Source organism: Epinephelus moara, chromosome 17, assembly GCF_006386435.1.
Source record: "Epinephelus moara isolate mb chromosome 17, YSFRI_EMoa_1.0, whole genome shotgun sequence".
Taxonomy (NCBI): domain Eukaryota; kingdom Metazoa; phylum Chordata; class Actinopteri; order Perciformes; family Serranidae; genus Epinephelus; species Epinephelus moara.
In genome coordinates this window covers 1,718,534-1,733,612 of record NC_065522.1, presented here as the reverse complement: position 1 = coordinate 1,733,612, position 15,079 = coordinate 1,718,534, and the positions used below count along the sequence as shown (strand labels likewise).

Here is a 15,079-nt window from a genome sequence, read left to right as displayed (position 1 = left end):
GTCAGTTCTGCGTGTCTCTGATTGCTTCCTCCCGCCATCTGCTGTTCATTTTGTCCAGATAAGCACTAAGCAGGGTGTTATTCAATAAATAGGGTGTCGACGTCCTGTTTTCTGGGACTGTTCCATATTGAGATGACACAGCAAAGTGGAAGGACCTCAGAGGGACTGTGTGTAATCAGGCCGCTGTTGAAGCAAGATGGGATGCCCTTGGAAGGCAGACGTCAGATGACTGTTTTGCAGGAAGAAAAAGTGAACAACTTACTTGCAAAACATATCCATTGTGAGTCCTTTAGTTTATTATTGAGTCCATCAATCATATGCATTTTAAACAAGAAAATCTGCCAACTGAATTAGATCATTTTACTTAATTCCAATGATGGTTTTTGATGTCATAAGTCAATACAAGACAGAATAAGGCACTGGAATAGCCCAACAGACTGAATGAACTGTTAAAAAGGAGGTGGTTTTGGGATGAATATCTAGCTTGTGACTAAATTTGTGCTAGTTTCAGTCCTTGGACCAGATTTGAAAGTCTGATCAAGAAAAGCAATAGCTCAGCTCAGCTGCAACTACTACCGTGGTGCCCTTAAACAAGGCGCTAAAAATGCTTTACTGCTTCGATGGTTCCTCCAAGTTATAGAGGTCTTCATGAGTCCAAAAAGATAAAGTAACTCAATCCAGAGAAACCCAAGGACACTCCAACCAAATCTGAACAGACCTCAGGAAAATTCAACCAAAACAGTTCCCAACTCACTGCCAGCAGCGTTTTGGACACAGCCCAACTCAGCCAGGTAACGACAGTGTTTGCCCTAAGCCTCAGCATTCTTTGTCTCATTTGTGAAATTAAACCACTAAGACATCTCAATACAGCCAGTCTAATTTAGGCAATAAATAAATAACCCACCATTAAGTTTAAAGGGATAGTTTGGGTTTTTGGACATGAAGTTGTGTGAAATGCTGACCATCTGTAGCCCTGATGTGACGGTGTCACTGCTGTCAACGAGCCTCCTGCTCTGAGAAATGGCCCGTAGCTTACCGGAGAAAAAGTAGTTCTGAAGATATAAGGGGGACACGTAACCAAAAGGTTTTAAGCTACAAAAAAGTATGCCTGTGTTTTGTTAGACTATTTCAATAATTGTAAAACATCCCCGCATTACGTCAGACCTTGCTATCAATTGGGACTATTTTTTGGCCAGTATCACTCCGCCGTGCGGGCCCGCAAGACAGCACGCGAACAGAAATCAATTAGACAGTTCATCACCACGTCGTGCAGGTGCGCAAGATAGCAATGACTAACGAAAACTTCATCGGCTGTTTCCAACAGAGAACCAGTAGGCTATTATTAGTGAGGATAAAGCTAGAATAAAGAATAAAGCTACACTGGTGTAAAACCACACCATCCCCCTCCATCTCTCTGGTACATTCAGTAATGTAATGTAGTAATTTGTAGTAATGTAGTCTTGCTCCCCAGACCTTTCTCAAGAAAAGAAAGGTCTGGCTGCGCCGACTCTCACTTTAAGATTGTAGAAAAAAACGCCCCAGCTTTTTTTATTTCTTTCAACCAATCACACCAGTCACTTCAGCGGGTGGCTCGTTCCGCCCAATGAGAGGCTGATCTATGCAGCGAACTTAATTTTCAATTTTATGGGAAGATTTGTTAATTGTGATGATTATTTACTTTATAGACCACTAACATGTGCACAATGTGGCATTGCTTTCTTTGTTGTGGTCTGTTATAAATAAATGTAGAATCTGAATGTGTAGCAGCTGCTTGGTGTATATACTATAGATCTTGAGACACCTCATATGTAAGCTTGACAGACATTTCCCTGCTCATTACTGTGTACAAATGTACTGTATGTATTTAGGCCTCAGGTGCCGGCAGATAGAAGCCTGCTGGCAGTGTGCACTTTGTTTGTGGACAATTGTTTGTTTTTTTTGTTTGCACATGCAAAAACAAATCATGGAAGAGATGCCCTTTTTTCCACTTGAGCACCTGCTCTGCAAAATGTCTGTGCACAGCACTGTCATATAGTATAAACTCCTTACTAAACACACAGGTCATTAAAACTGGTCTGACACTCCTACTCATTGTTTAGGCTTATTAGGCAGTTTGTAGGAAGTTTTGGACAGTTTAAGTTTAAGTGTTAAAGGACAATTTCACCCTTAACATGAAGCAATTAAACCAAACCGGCATTTTTATTTTTTCCCCGTTAAAGGGTTTTTTTGGGGGAGTTTTTCCTTATCCGCTGCGAGGGTCATAAGGACAGAGGGATGTCGCATGCTGTAAAGCCCTGTGAGGCAAATTGTGATTTGTGATATTGGGCTTTATAAATAAAATTGAATTGAAAATTGAAATTGAATTATTGTTTAGTATAAGTACCTTGGATTTTTTTCCCCTTTCACTATTGATGAATATTGATCAGTCACAAGTATATAAGTTGTTCGAGAAAAGTCAAGTTGATTGGAATGTTTTCACACCCACATTATTCCTGCACCTTTCTCTGTACTTTTTTATTTATATTATTTGAATCAAATACCTTTAAGTTTCAGGCTGTTGGTAAGACAAGACTCTGATACTGATATACAGTCACACTAATTGCGCTACTTACTCAACACAAGTACTCCACCTTGTGGCTATATAACATACAACCTTTTTTGTTATTTGTAGCTGGTGGCATTTGAATCAAGAGATGCTAATTGGACTCTGAATTCCAGTTAGCTCAGCTACACTTTGGGAACAGATTATCAGTATCAGTATTTTTAATAAGGTGATTATGATTTTTTTATTTAAGTGTGCCTTCAGACACACAGTAAGTTTCTGTGTGTATACAGTACAGACACACACAAACTGAGCTTTTAAGTCAAAATTCTGAGATGGTAAGTAAAATTTGTTTCTTTTTAAGTCAAATTTATGACTTCAATTCCTAATGATGAGATAGGAAGTACAAATCTTTATGTATTCCCTAAAGTTTTTTTTTTTTTTTTTTCCCATTGGAAATGTCTTTCTAAAGCTGATTTTAAAGCATATTACTGCCATTGTTGTTTCTTTTCAGTTTTAAAGAGACATTCCACTACCAATCAGATTTTACTGTGGGGAGTCTGATTTGCAGTTTCAGTTTCAAAGAGGCAAATTCAGAACAATAAATTCAGATACATGGTTTTAAAAGTAAAATATTTCAATGCTATTACTTATGTGGTGTGTAAATTTCAAGCATTCAGCGGCTATTAAAATTTCTGTACTTATGTCTCATAATTTCTTCCATAGCAATGCCTAACAAAAACATGTTTTTGAGTTGGTTGCATTTTACTAGAAACTATATGTCCGGTTATCTGGTAATCTTCTGCTTCTTCTCTGACCTTTCTTTTTGACCTGTCTCTGGTAAATCTCCCAACTTTATAAAAGAGCAGTACTTAATTGCTTGAATACCCCTTTAACAATTCCCCTAAAGACACTAGAACTAATGACGTGTCCTACATGGTCATAACCTGTTCTTGTTTAATCCTCTGCAGGCCGGAGAGAAACACTACCATCCCACATGTGCCCGCTGTGCCCGCTGTGAGCAGATGTTTGCAGAGGGAGAAGAAATGTACCTGCAAGGTATAAGCTGTTATTGACATCCTTTCAGATCTGTTGTCGATCTGTAAGATCTTTCAGTTAGCACAAAACATGTGATCTCACCCCAACTTGTCATATTTTGACACTAGAGCAAAGCCATTATAATGACTTTGGCGTCATCATCATGACTCACATCAATAGCGTCATGTTACTATATATATTTACTATACTGATATCTGTAACAACTGACCAATAACTGACGTACCAAAATAACTCACTGCTGACACTTAGTGTCACACGGGACACAAACACTGGTCTGCTGAGTCCAAGTCCTGTGCTTGTTCAACATATCCTCATACAATGGTTCATATCATATCCCACAAAAATGCACACACAACGGTTTGTATGATATCCTACGAATAAGCACCCCAAGGATGACATGACATACTTTTTTTTTTCTGTGCAAAAACAAACAATGTACAGGAGCAAGACGATGACAATCAACAATAACAAACGTGCCCATAACAAGGGTCCCAGAAACACATAAGACAAGAACATAAAGACACACAAAAAAAAAGTGCTGTGAAAAATAAATAAGTAAATAAATAGAAAATAAAAATAACAGTTGGGTCAGGGTAATATGGAAGAATAGTCTGATACCACTACCAGTGATACTTATAATAATAACAATAGCAACAGCAGTAATAATTACAATAATGATAATAATAATAATTATAATAACAACAATAATTTAGTCATATATATAATAATATAATCAATAATATAGTCAGAGAAAGAGATAGATAGAAAGAGAGAGAGAGAGAGAGAGAGAGAGAGAGAGATTAAGGAAAAAGGAAATTACAAAGAGAAACGGGGGAGGGGGGTATAATAAAAAAACTAGAACTAAAAAAANTTTTGCAACTAAGAGAGAGGGGCGAGAGAGAAAGAGGAGAGAGAGAGAGAGAGAGAGAGAGAGATTAAGGAAAAAGGAAATTACAAAGAGAAACGGGGGAGGGGGGTATAATAAAAAAACTAGAACTAAAAAAATATATATATATATATACACACACACACACACACACATACATATAATAATAATAATAGTAAATAAAATCAATACATAAATAAATAGAGGGGGGTTGCCTTCAGCGGGAGGGCATGCCAGCAGACACTAGTACAGGGCCCTGCAGCCCAGGACCATGCATGACAGAGGGGAGAGTTAGGTTTACAGATTTTATATCTATCTTTGATTGAACGGATGATTTAAGTTGGAGATATTGCAGATATTGATTGCTCCCAATGCCATACTCCTGGACCAAATAAGAAAATGAAACCAGGGTGTTACTATGGAAGATGCGTTTAAGATGTGTGATGCCCTTTTCTGCCCATGTGTGAAAGTTGAATGTTTTTTGTTACTTATGAAGTCAGGGTTGTTCCAGATGGGGGTGAAATTTGAAGGTGCCAGAGTGGAATTTGTGATTTTGTGGAGTTTCCACCAGGCTGTCAGAGCCAAAGCTATTGTAATGGCATTGAAACATGGATGGTGTTTGATTGATTAACTGAGAAATGGGATATCTGAGATATGAGTGTCTCTACAGAGTGTTTGTTCAATGTCTAACCAGGTGATATTTGAGTGAAGTTTGGGGCATCTAGGCCAGGGGTTCTTAACCTTTTTGACCTTGGGGCCCCAACTTTTCTAGTACAATGTGGCCCGGGGCCCATTCAGATATTTACATGTTTAATTGATCTTACTCTTGGTTTGATTTGTATTCAATAACTAGATCAAATCCACTTACAATTAATAAGCTAAAAACGTATCAAATAAATTACATGATACAATGTGATCATTACAGAAACATTTTGACGTCCGTCAAGATGCCGAACAGGCTAACAACTCATGGGACAAATGTGCTACAAGAACATATTTGACAACAATTTTAAAGGCTCAAGTTACAGCAAAAAGGTTGGCCTCTCAAAAAACTGATAAGAAAAATTAGAAAATTGACAAATAATATTATGTGGTGATAAATACATTCAAAATAATAAAAGTTTCAAATTAAATAAATAAATAACATTAAATAAAATAGAAATAAAGTGCAAATGAAACTATAGCTTATAATCACCAAGTTTAAAAAAACAAAAAGATAAACTGTAAATAAAATGAAATAAAGTGCAAATGAAACTATAGCTTATAATCTTTTTTGACCAACTACAAAACAGTCCTTTTTTGACCAACTACAAAACAGTCCATACAAAACAGTGCATTTTTGACCAACTACAAAACAGTCCATTTTTGACCAACTACAAAACAGTCCATTTTTTATCCTTTTTATCTTGACTTCTTAATGAGACACTTGGGCCTGCCTCTCTGACATGATGAGATCCAGTCTGGGTGGAATGGGGGAAAGGCTCACTCTCAGAGTAGCCTCCAATGTTGCTCTGAGTCTGTTTCGGGCTTTGGTCTTCGTTGTGGCCACAATGGAAAATCCTGATTCACACAGGTATGTTGTCGTGAATGGGAGAAGGAGTTTCACAGCCCTCAGTGCTAGACATGGGTACTCCTTTGAAACAGCAATCCAGAAGGAGCCCAGGTCCAGTTTGCCCCACTGCAACTTAAAAGTGCTGTCAGTGGAAACTTCCAGAAGCTGGGACTCCAGATGTGAGGGCAAAGCAACATCATTTTCAGTGGGAGCCACAGAAAATGGGTCCAAAATCCACGTGTCCCTCTCTGGGATCTTCAGGAAAGTAGTCATCAAATTTCTGTGCCAGTTGTGAGAGGTGCTGAGAGACTGAGTCACTGGTCGTCACCTGAGGAAACTTTTCCAAAATTTCAGACAAAAGTGGAAACATGTCCATCCTTTTTTCCTGGGCCCTCTTAGTCCACAAAGCAAGTTTCCTCCTGAAAGTTTGAACTTTGTCTGCGACAAAAAAAATGTTGCTATTTCTCCCTTGAAGCGAGATGTTCAGCTGGTTCAGATGTGAAAAGATGTCACAGAGGTAGGCAAGTTTAGCTGTGAACTTTGTGTTGGCATAGTGATGGGCAAGAGGAGATTTTTTCTCAGTGAGAAAAGAGAAGACCTCATTCCTCAGTTCAAACATCTCCATCTCACCTCACTGTGATAGAGCAGCTGGACATGATCTGCATCTATGTCCCCACAAAGCTTGGCAAAACATCTGGAGTTCACAGCATTATTTTTAATGTAGTTGATGGTTTTCACACTTACATCCATCACCTCATGGAGCTCTGGTGACATCTTTTTTGCTGCAAGGCTTTCACGGTGGAGAAAACAGTGGGTCCATTTAGCCTCTGGTGCACGATCAAGTATCTGCCTGATAATGCCCTGATGCCTGCCAGTCATTGATGCTGCACCGTCACTACACACCCCAACACAGTTCTTCCAGTCTAGGCCGTTCTCAGTGAAGTAGTCATCCATGCAGCAGAAACACTCCTGAGCCATAGCTCGTGTTGGTAGCTCTCCACAAAACAGTATGTCTTCATGCAAACTACTGTCCCAGCGATAGCGAACAAAAACCAACAACAGTGCAGAATTTGTGACATCAGTGGACTCGTCTAGTTGCAAGGAGAAAAATGGGCTACCTTTTATCCTTTCCAGAAGCTGATGCTGTATGTCTGAGGCCATGTCCATGATTCGGTGACTCACAGTGTCGTTTGAAAGTGGGATGGTCAGCAGCTTCTTTGCAGCAGCCTCTCCGATCATCTCACGGCACATATCAACAGCTGCAGGCAGAACCAGCTCCTCCGCTATGGTGAATGCTTTCTTGCCCTGTGCCACACGTCTGGCTACAAGGTAGCTGGCTTTCAAAGCACATTCAGTGACACAACAGACCTTTTCTGCATCTGTAGCCCATTTTCTTTTCTTCTGAAAAAATCCACCGGCTTTCCCATGAGCGTCGGATGTTTGTTTTCAAGATGCCACTTTAGCTTATAAGGCTTCAGAGCTTCGTTGGATAGCGTTAAACTACACTCCACACGCTGGGCTCTCGGCTCTGCCTCGGTACCTCCATTCACAAAGCTGTATCTTATGAAGTCAGGATTGTACTTGTGAACAAATTTAGCCTTTTGTGGGGGTTCGGCTGCCCTACTTTCATCTTCATTTTTCTGTTTGACAAACTTATCCATAACTTTTAGGCTCATGGCTAGCTGAGAGTGTCTTCTTCTGTTTGTATTGGAGTGTGTTAAACAACTGACTGACGCATTACCGCCACCAAGTGATGGGAGACTGTATTGTAACAGAGTGTGTCAACATAACAGTATGCGGCCCTCGCGGCCCACAGGTGCAAAACTGAATTTGTTTCGTGGCCCTCTAGGTGGCGCTCGTGCCCCACACTTGGGCCGCGGCCCCATGGTTAAGAGTCACTGCTTTATACTATGGCTGTTGCTCTGACTGTCAGATGATGAAGTGTATGGGTTACATTAGAGTCGGTTGAAAGCCCAATCTCATATAGACACTAAAGGCCACTGCCCAAGCAGAGTTGGTGGTGACATTATTTATCACTTTGTTCCCTTTGTCTTCACTCTCTAAATTCTCAACACCTGTCTTCAGTTTCTATTTCCTCTCACTCACGTCAAGCAGTTTATACCCAATGGATTGTTCATCTCTTTGTTGCTAATGCTAGGGTAGCAGCTTGGTAAATGAATCATGCGAACACGTGTTTGTGAGTCACACTGCCACTACTGCTTGCCACAGGTGCCGAATTTACTTCAACTGTTATTGAACTGTTCCTTGTCACTTGAAGGTGACTTAATTTAATAGTGAAAACAGCTTTCTGTAGCTGTAACCATGACAAATGTCACTGCAACACTTCTTTTGGAGTTTTGATTTAGAAGAAAAATGATGTTGGATTTACTAGTTTGTTCTTGAATCAATGCCAGCAGTGTCATCCATATTGCTTTATCTCTTGTTATAATTACATGCACTTTGTTAGTGAATAGACAGTTACTGTAGCTAGCTTTATACGAGGCTAAATTCTGCCATTAACAAACAAGACAAAACAATAAGATACACATTTAGAATGCATATGAAAGATAGATAGATAGATAGATAGATAGATAGATAGATAGATAGATAGATAGATGAGGGGATGAAGGGTAAGGAATTAAGGCATGATGGTGAGAGATGAAGGGATGAGGGTCGAGGGATGAGGGTCGAGGGATGAAGGGTGCGGGATCCAAGGGTGAGGATCAAGGGTCAAATGAATGAAGGATAAAGGGATGTGGATCAAATGGATAAGGGATGAGGGCCACAGGGTTAGGGGATGAAGGGATAAGGGTCAAGGGATGAATGAAGGAGGGTTGAGGGTAGACAGGGTTGAAGGGCAGAGGGATTGAAGAGTGAGGGCTGAAGGGATGAGGGTTGAGGAATGAAGGAATAATTGTCAGAAATGAAGGATGAAGGAATAAGGATGGAGGGAGAAAGGGTGCAAGATGAAAGGATGAGGGTGGGGGGTTGAGGGTTGAGGGTCAAATGGATGAGGATCAAGGGAAGAGGGGATAAAGAGTGAGGGATAAAGGGATGAAGGTTGAGGAATGAAGGAATAAGGGTCAGAGATGAAAGATGAAGGGATAAGGATCAAGGGATGAAGGGTGCGAGATGAAGGGATGAGGGTGGGGGGGATAAATGATTGAGGGTCAAATGGATGAGGGAAAGAAGGGATGAAGGTCGAATAGATAAGGGATGGGGGTCAAAGGGTTGTTTAAATGTATAAGCTTTGAAGGATGAATGAAATAAAGAGATGAAGGGAAAGGGGTTGAGGATGAAGGGTTAGGGATGAAATGACAAGGATCAAGGGATGAATGGATGAGGGGATGAAGAGTGAGAGATGAATGGATGAGGTTTGAGGGTTGAAGGGATGAAGTGTGCGGGATGAAAGGGTCGAATGGATGAGGGATGAAGGGATAAGGGTCAAAGGTTTAAGGAATGAAGGGAAAAGGGTTAACAGATGATGGATGACGGTCAAGGGTTGAAGGACTAAAGGGAAGAGGGTGGAGGGATGAATGGATGAAGGGTTAGGGATGAAAGGATGATGGTTGAGAGATTAAGGAATAGGGATAAAGAATAAGGAATGAAGGAATGAGGGTTGAGGGATAAAGGGATGAGGGGCGAAGAGAGAGAGAGAATTGATCACGTGTTCTCAAATAGTTTTTGGTGGAAATGGAATGCGTTCGAGGCATGGTCTTTGTTCCTGAACCCAGTTATATTAAACTATGTAAGTTGAAAAAACAAACAAACCAACAAACAAGGTGATATACAGTAGGCAAGACCAATGGAGTATAACACAAACACTACCAACAACTACAAAGAAGAACATAGTTAGTTAAATGTGTCCACAACCTTCTAAATAACCAATTTGTGGCATAATTAGTACATGACTAAGGGTGGGGGGGCGGGGACCTGTGGTATCTGTTGGTGTAGCCTACAGTCTGATGGCAGTGGGAACAAATAAGCACCTAGATGGGATGATGCAGTTGCTGAGTTGTTTCAATATTAATAAATAAATATATTATGTAAACTATAAAAAAAATATAGGATGTCTGAACAAATTCTAGAGTTGCTGAGATATAGAAGTTGGTGGACCGACCGATCAACAAACCACCATTACCATCCCTAGCAACAGTGTGAATGGACATGTGAAATGTTGGAAACAATCACAATCTGACAGTTTCTGTCTTTGTCTCTGTGTCTTCAGGATCTTCTATCTGGCATCCTCCATGCAGACAAGCTGCCAAACAGGAGGAGAAGAGCAAGGTGGGTAGAGAAGACTGCCAAGCCACAAACTTGTCAAAAGAGATGAGATGCTTAAGGCTATTTGTCACAAATCTTCAAATAGACCCAAAATACATCTACGTTAGACCACAGAGTCATTTTTTTAAATATACTGTTACTTGGATGTCAGTTTGGAGCATTGGATATTTTGTTGGTTTCTTAATTGTAAGAATGTAAATATGATAAGATAAGATAAAATAGGTAAAAATTGAAAGCTAACACAAAAATAGTTGCATTAAGCTTGGATGATCAGCTGATCAGCACTGAAACCCCTTAAAATTCCTCAGTAACTTTCCAGACTGATTTGGCTTTGTGTTCTAACTTTGTAATAATTATTTTGTAATAATTATTTTTATTCAATTGGCAGGCAAAAGTGAATACAATGGCAAATAAGGACCTTTTCTTTTTTCCAAAAACGACAACATATAAATTCTTGAAATTAAATTAAATTTTGGAGAGTTTAGAATTGGTAAAATAAATACGGTGGACAACCTTAAATTGAATCAGATTAAGCCTGGCACAAGATGTACTGTTATTTACTTGAGTTAATGCAGAGTCCCAGTCACTGTCATCTATAACCCTGCCAAGTTCTACTTCCCAATCTTTTCTGATTTTATCAAGAGGTGTCTGTCTAAGATGAGAGATTAAGGTGTAAATTTTTGAGATAAGGCCTTTCTGATTTGTGGAGATGTCCAGAATTGAGTCAGTTACTGAGTTAGGGGGAGTATTAGGGAAAGAGGTGCTATTTGATTTAACAAAGTTACGGAGCTGGAAGTATCGGAATAGGTGAGATTTTGGGAGATTAAATTTTTCACATAGTTCACTGAAGCTAGTGAAGACATTGTTAGTATAGAGGTCCCTTAGCTTGACAAGGCCTGATCTCTGCCATAGAGAAAAGGCTGAGTCTGTGCTGGGAGAGAGGAAGAGATGGTTATTGTGAATGGGGCTGTGATTGGACAATCCCTGGAGTCCAAAAGTATTTCTAAATTGAAACCAAATTTTAAGGGTGGAGACAACAATTGGGGTACATGTAAATTGGGATGATCAAAAGGGCAATTTTGATGTAGGCAGAGCTAAAAGTGAGGTAGAGCAGGATTTAGCTTCCAGTTTACACCAGTTTAATTCAGGTTCTTGGATCCAGAGAGTCATTTTGTGTATATTAGCTGCCCAATAGTAGAGTCTTAAGTTAGGGAGTGACAGTCCACCTACGGACCTATGCCTTTGTAAAAACTCTCTCCTTATCCTGGGAGTCTTGTCTTTCCATATAAAAGATGAAATTAGTTTATTTATACTACGAAAAAAGGAATTGGGTAAAAAAATCGTCAAACATTGAAAAAGATGCAGAAAGCGTGGAAGCACATTCATTTTGATGCAATTTACCCTGCCTGCTATAGTTAGATGCAAATTGTTCCACCTTTCCAGATCTAATTTAAGCTTGTCGATTAGCAGTGGAAAGTTGTTCTTGAAGAGATCTGATAGCTTACGGCAGATATGCACACCTAATTACTTAAAGCTGTTTTTAGACATTTTAAATGGAAGAAACACATCAGGGATCACAAGGGCTAAATTATTTACAGGAAAGCATTCACTTTTTGAAAAATTCCATTTATAACCTGAAAATGTTCCAAAGTTGTTTAACAATTCAATTGTCTTAGGGATGGTTGTTATCGGATCAGAAATAAACAATAATAAATCATCCGCATATAAGGAAAGTGTATGTTCCAAACCGCATCTGTGGATTCCTTTACTAAAACTGGCCAATTTAAGTGCAATAGATAAAGGTTCGATTGCCACGGCGAACAACAACGGGCTCAAAGGGCACCCTTGGCGAGTTCCTCTGCTAAGTGTGAAATATTGGGATTTCATCCCATTAGTGCTTACAGACGCTTTAGGGGAAGAGTATAAAAGTGCAATCCAAGATATATACTTAGACCCAATGCAGAACCTCTCCAAGACCTCCAACAGATAACTCCACTCCACCCTATCGAATGCTTTCTCCGCATCCTGGGAGACCACCACTTCTGGTGTCTCCCTGGATGCTGGAGAAAAAAGAATGTCGAGGAGGCGACGGATGTTGGAGAAAGAGTGTCGGTTTTTCATAAACCCGGTTTGGTCGAGTGAAATTATGCTTGGCATAACCGATTCAAGTCGCAAGGCCAGTATTTTAGCTAAAATCTTGTAATCAGCATTTTAAAGAGAAATTGGATGGTAAGAACCACAATCAGAATCTTCTTTACCCGGTTTTAGTAATAAGGTTATTGACGCCTCGGTGAGAGTTTGAGGCAGGGCTCCCTGGTCCAGAGAGTCATTGAACATGTTTAAAAGGAGAGGGGTTAATTTATCAGCAAATTTTTTGAAAAACTCTATAGGATAGCCGTCTGGACCAGGGGCCCTGCCACTTTGCATTAGTTTAATTGAATCTGTGATTTCACCCATTTCTAAAGGTTGATCCATTTCGCTCTTCTGAGTAGAAGATATGGGTGGAAATTTCAGGTTATCCAGGAAACTCACCGTATTGGTTTTGTCGGTTGGGGATTGTGAAGTATATAATTCAGAGTAAAATGTTTTAAAGGTTTCATTAATGACAGATGGCATTACAGTAAGTTCATCTGAGGGGGTTCTAATCTGTTTAATTTGCTGGGATACTGAATGGCTTTTAATTTGGCATGACAGAAGACGTCCTGCCTTCTCACCGTGCGCATAAAGAAATCCATGCGGTCGTAAGAGTACTTTTTCAGTTTCTTGTGTTGACAGTAAGTTGTAGTTCATTTGAAGGTTTTGTCTCTCCTTTTCTAATTCAGGGGATGGAGATACTGATAACTTTCTGTCCAATTCTGTTATGCTTTCCATGAGCTGTTCTTGTTTTTTAAGTTTATTTATTTATTTATTTATTTTATATACTTTATTAATCCCCGAGGGGAAATTCAATTTTTCACTCTGTTGTCAATTACACACAGGTCCGAACACACATGCACAAACTGGACCTATACATGCACTAAGTGGAGAGATGTCAGAGTGGGCTGCCCATGACAGGCGCTCTGAGCAGTTGGGGGGTTCGGTGCCTTGCTCAGGGGCACCTCGGCAGTGCCCAGGAGGTGAACTGGCACCTCTCCAGCTACCAGTCCATGCTCCATATTTTGGTCCGGACGGGGACTTGAACAGGCGACCCTCCGGTTCCCAACCCAAGTCCCTATGGACTGAGCTACTGCCGCCCCAATTTATTTAGTCTCGCAGAATAAGATATAATCTCTCCACGGACTACCACCTTTAAAGTCTCCCAAAGTAGAGATGGGGATATGAAATTAGATTTGTCAGTTAAGAGAAAATCATCAGTTACTTTTGAAATTGTTTTGCAGAATCCATCATCGTTCAGCAATGTGCATTTCAACCTCCACGGGGGGCGTGTTTTTTGTAAGAGTGTAAACAAAAGGTTGAGTAGCAGTGGAGCATGGTCAGATACCACTATCGTTGAGTATTCTACTGTATATTATCGACAGCAGGAAGAAAATAATTATCAATGTAACAGTAATCAGTTCTTGAAAATGTTTTATGGACCTGAGAGTAAAAGGAAAATATTTTTTTATCAGGATAAAGAAAGCGCCATGGGTCCACACCTCCTATTTGATCCATGAATGATGAAATTGCTTTAGCCATTTTAGAAGGAGGACCCTGCTTTGGACAGGATTTGTCTAACAAAGGGTCTATTGCACAGTTAAGGTCACCCCCTAAGATTAAATGGTGGGAAATTAGATCTGGTAAAACTGAGATTACTTTCCCAATAAATGCTTTGTCATCCCAGTTGGGTGCATAGAGATTGACAAGAACAACAGATACATTATTAAGGGAACCTGAGACTATAACAAAACGGCCTTGGTGGTCAGCTATGACATTTGTTGGGCTGAACTGTATTTTTTTATGTATTAAAATCGCTGTACCCCTTGCTTTACTACTAAAATTGGAGTGAAAAGCTTGGTCAACCCATGGAGCCTTTAACCTATGGTGATCCTTAGTGATCAAATGTGTCTCCTGTAAGAAAGCAATTTCTGTTTTAAGATGCTTTAAATGGGAAAATATTCTACCCCTTTTAACTGGGCCGTTGATCCCTTTAACATTCCAAGAGACAAATCTCAAACAAGACAACCCGTTTTTTGTTGTATTAGCCATAATCAACCTTGTAAGTATATGGTGAGATGACATAATGTCTTGTAGAAGGAAGTAGCATTAAAAACACACAAACAATAATAAAAATAAAAGCAAATCTGTAGGACCTACCACCCCAATTCCCCAAAACAAAACCCCTCAAACAGGTGACAGATAAACACACCTAAACCTCCCTAAGCTTGTCCTAAGAACAAGAACTAGCAGCGGGACTCCATAAACTCTGTTACTTCCATATGACATAGATCTGTGAACTAATCACTCACCGAGCAGACAGGGCTCCTATATCTGCAAATGTGTCTACAATGCACAGTAGGCGCAAAATAAAAGGGAATAGCAGGGGGCGACAACTCACCCATATCAGTACCTGAGTTACAAAGAATAACATAAGTAGCCCCTGGTAACTACCTATTGTCCGTATCGAACAAGAAAAAATAAGAAAATAAAAATGTTACATTAACTTACAATAGGAAAGTTAATAATAACTTTAAGTAAAATAAAATAAATAAATAAATAAATAAATAAATAAAAATAAATTGCAATGCGAGAGCTGGCTGACATATCCATACCTCACATT

General features: G+C 39.7%; 1 protein-coding gene across 1 annotated transcript in view; it reads left to right on the top strand.

Annotated features, from left to right (window-relative positions):
- Positions 1-15,079, top strand: part of ablim2 (actin binding LIM protein family, member 2) — a 187,976-nt gene that overhangs the window by 103,223 nt on the left and 69,674 nt on the right. Inside the window, exons 7-8 of the mRNA XM_050067006.1 lie at positions 3,514-3,601; positions 10,268-10,326. Coding sequence (XP_049922963.1) covers positions 3,514-3,601; positions 10,268-10,326 — 147 coding nt within the window. The remainder of the gene's footprint in view (positions 1-3,513; positions 3,602-10,267; positions 10,327-15,079) is intronic.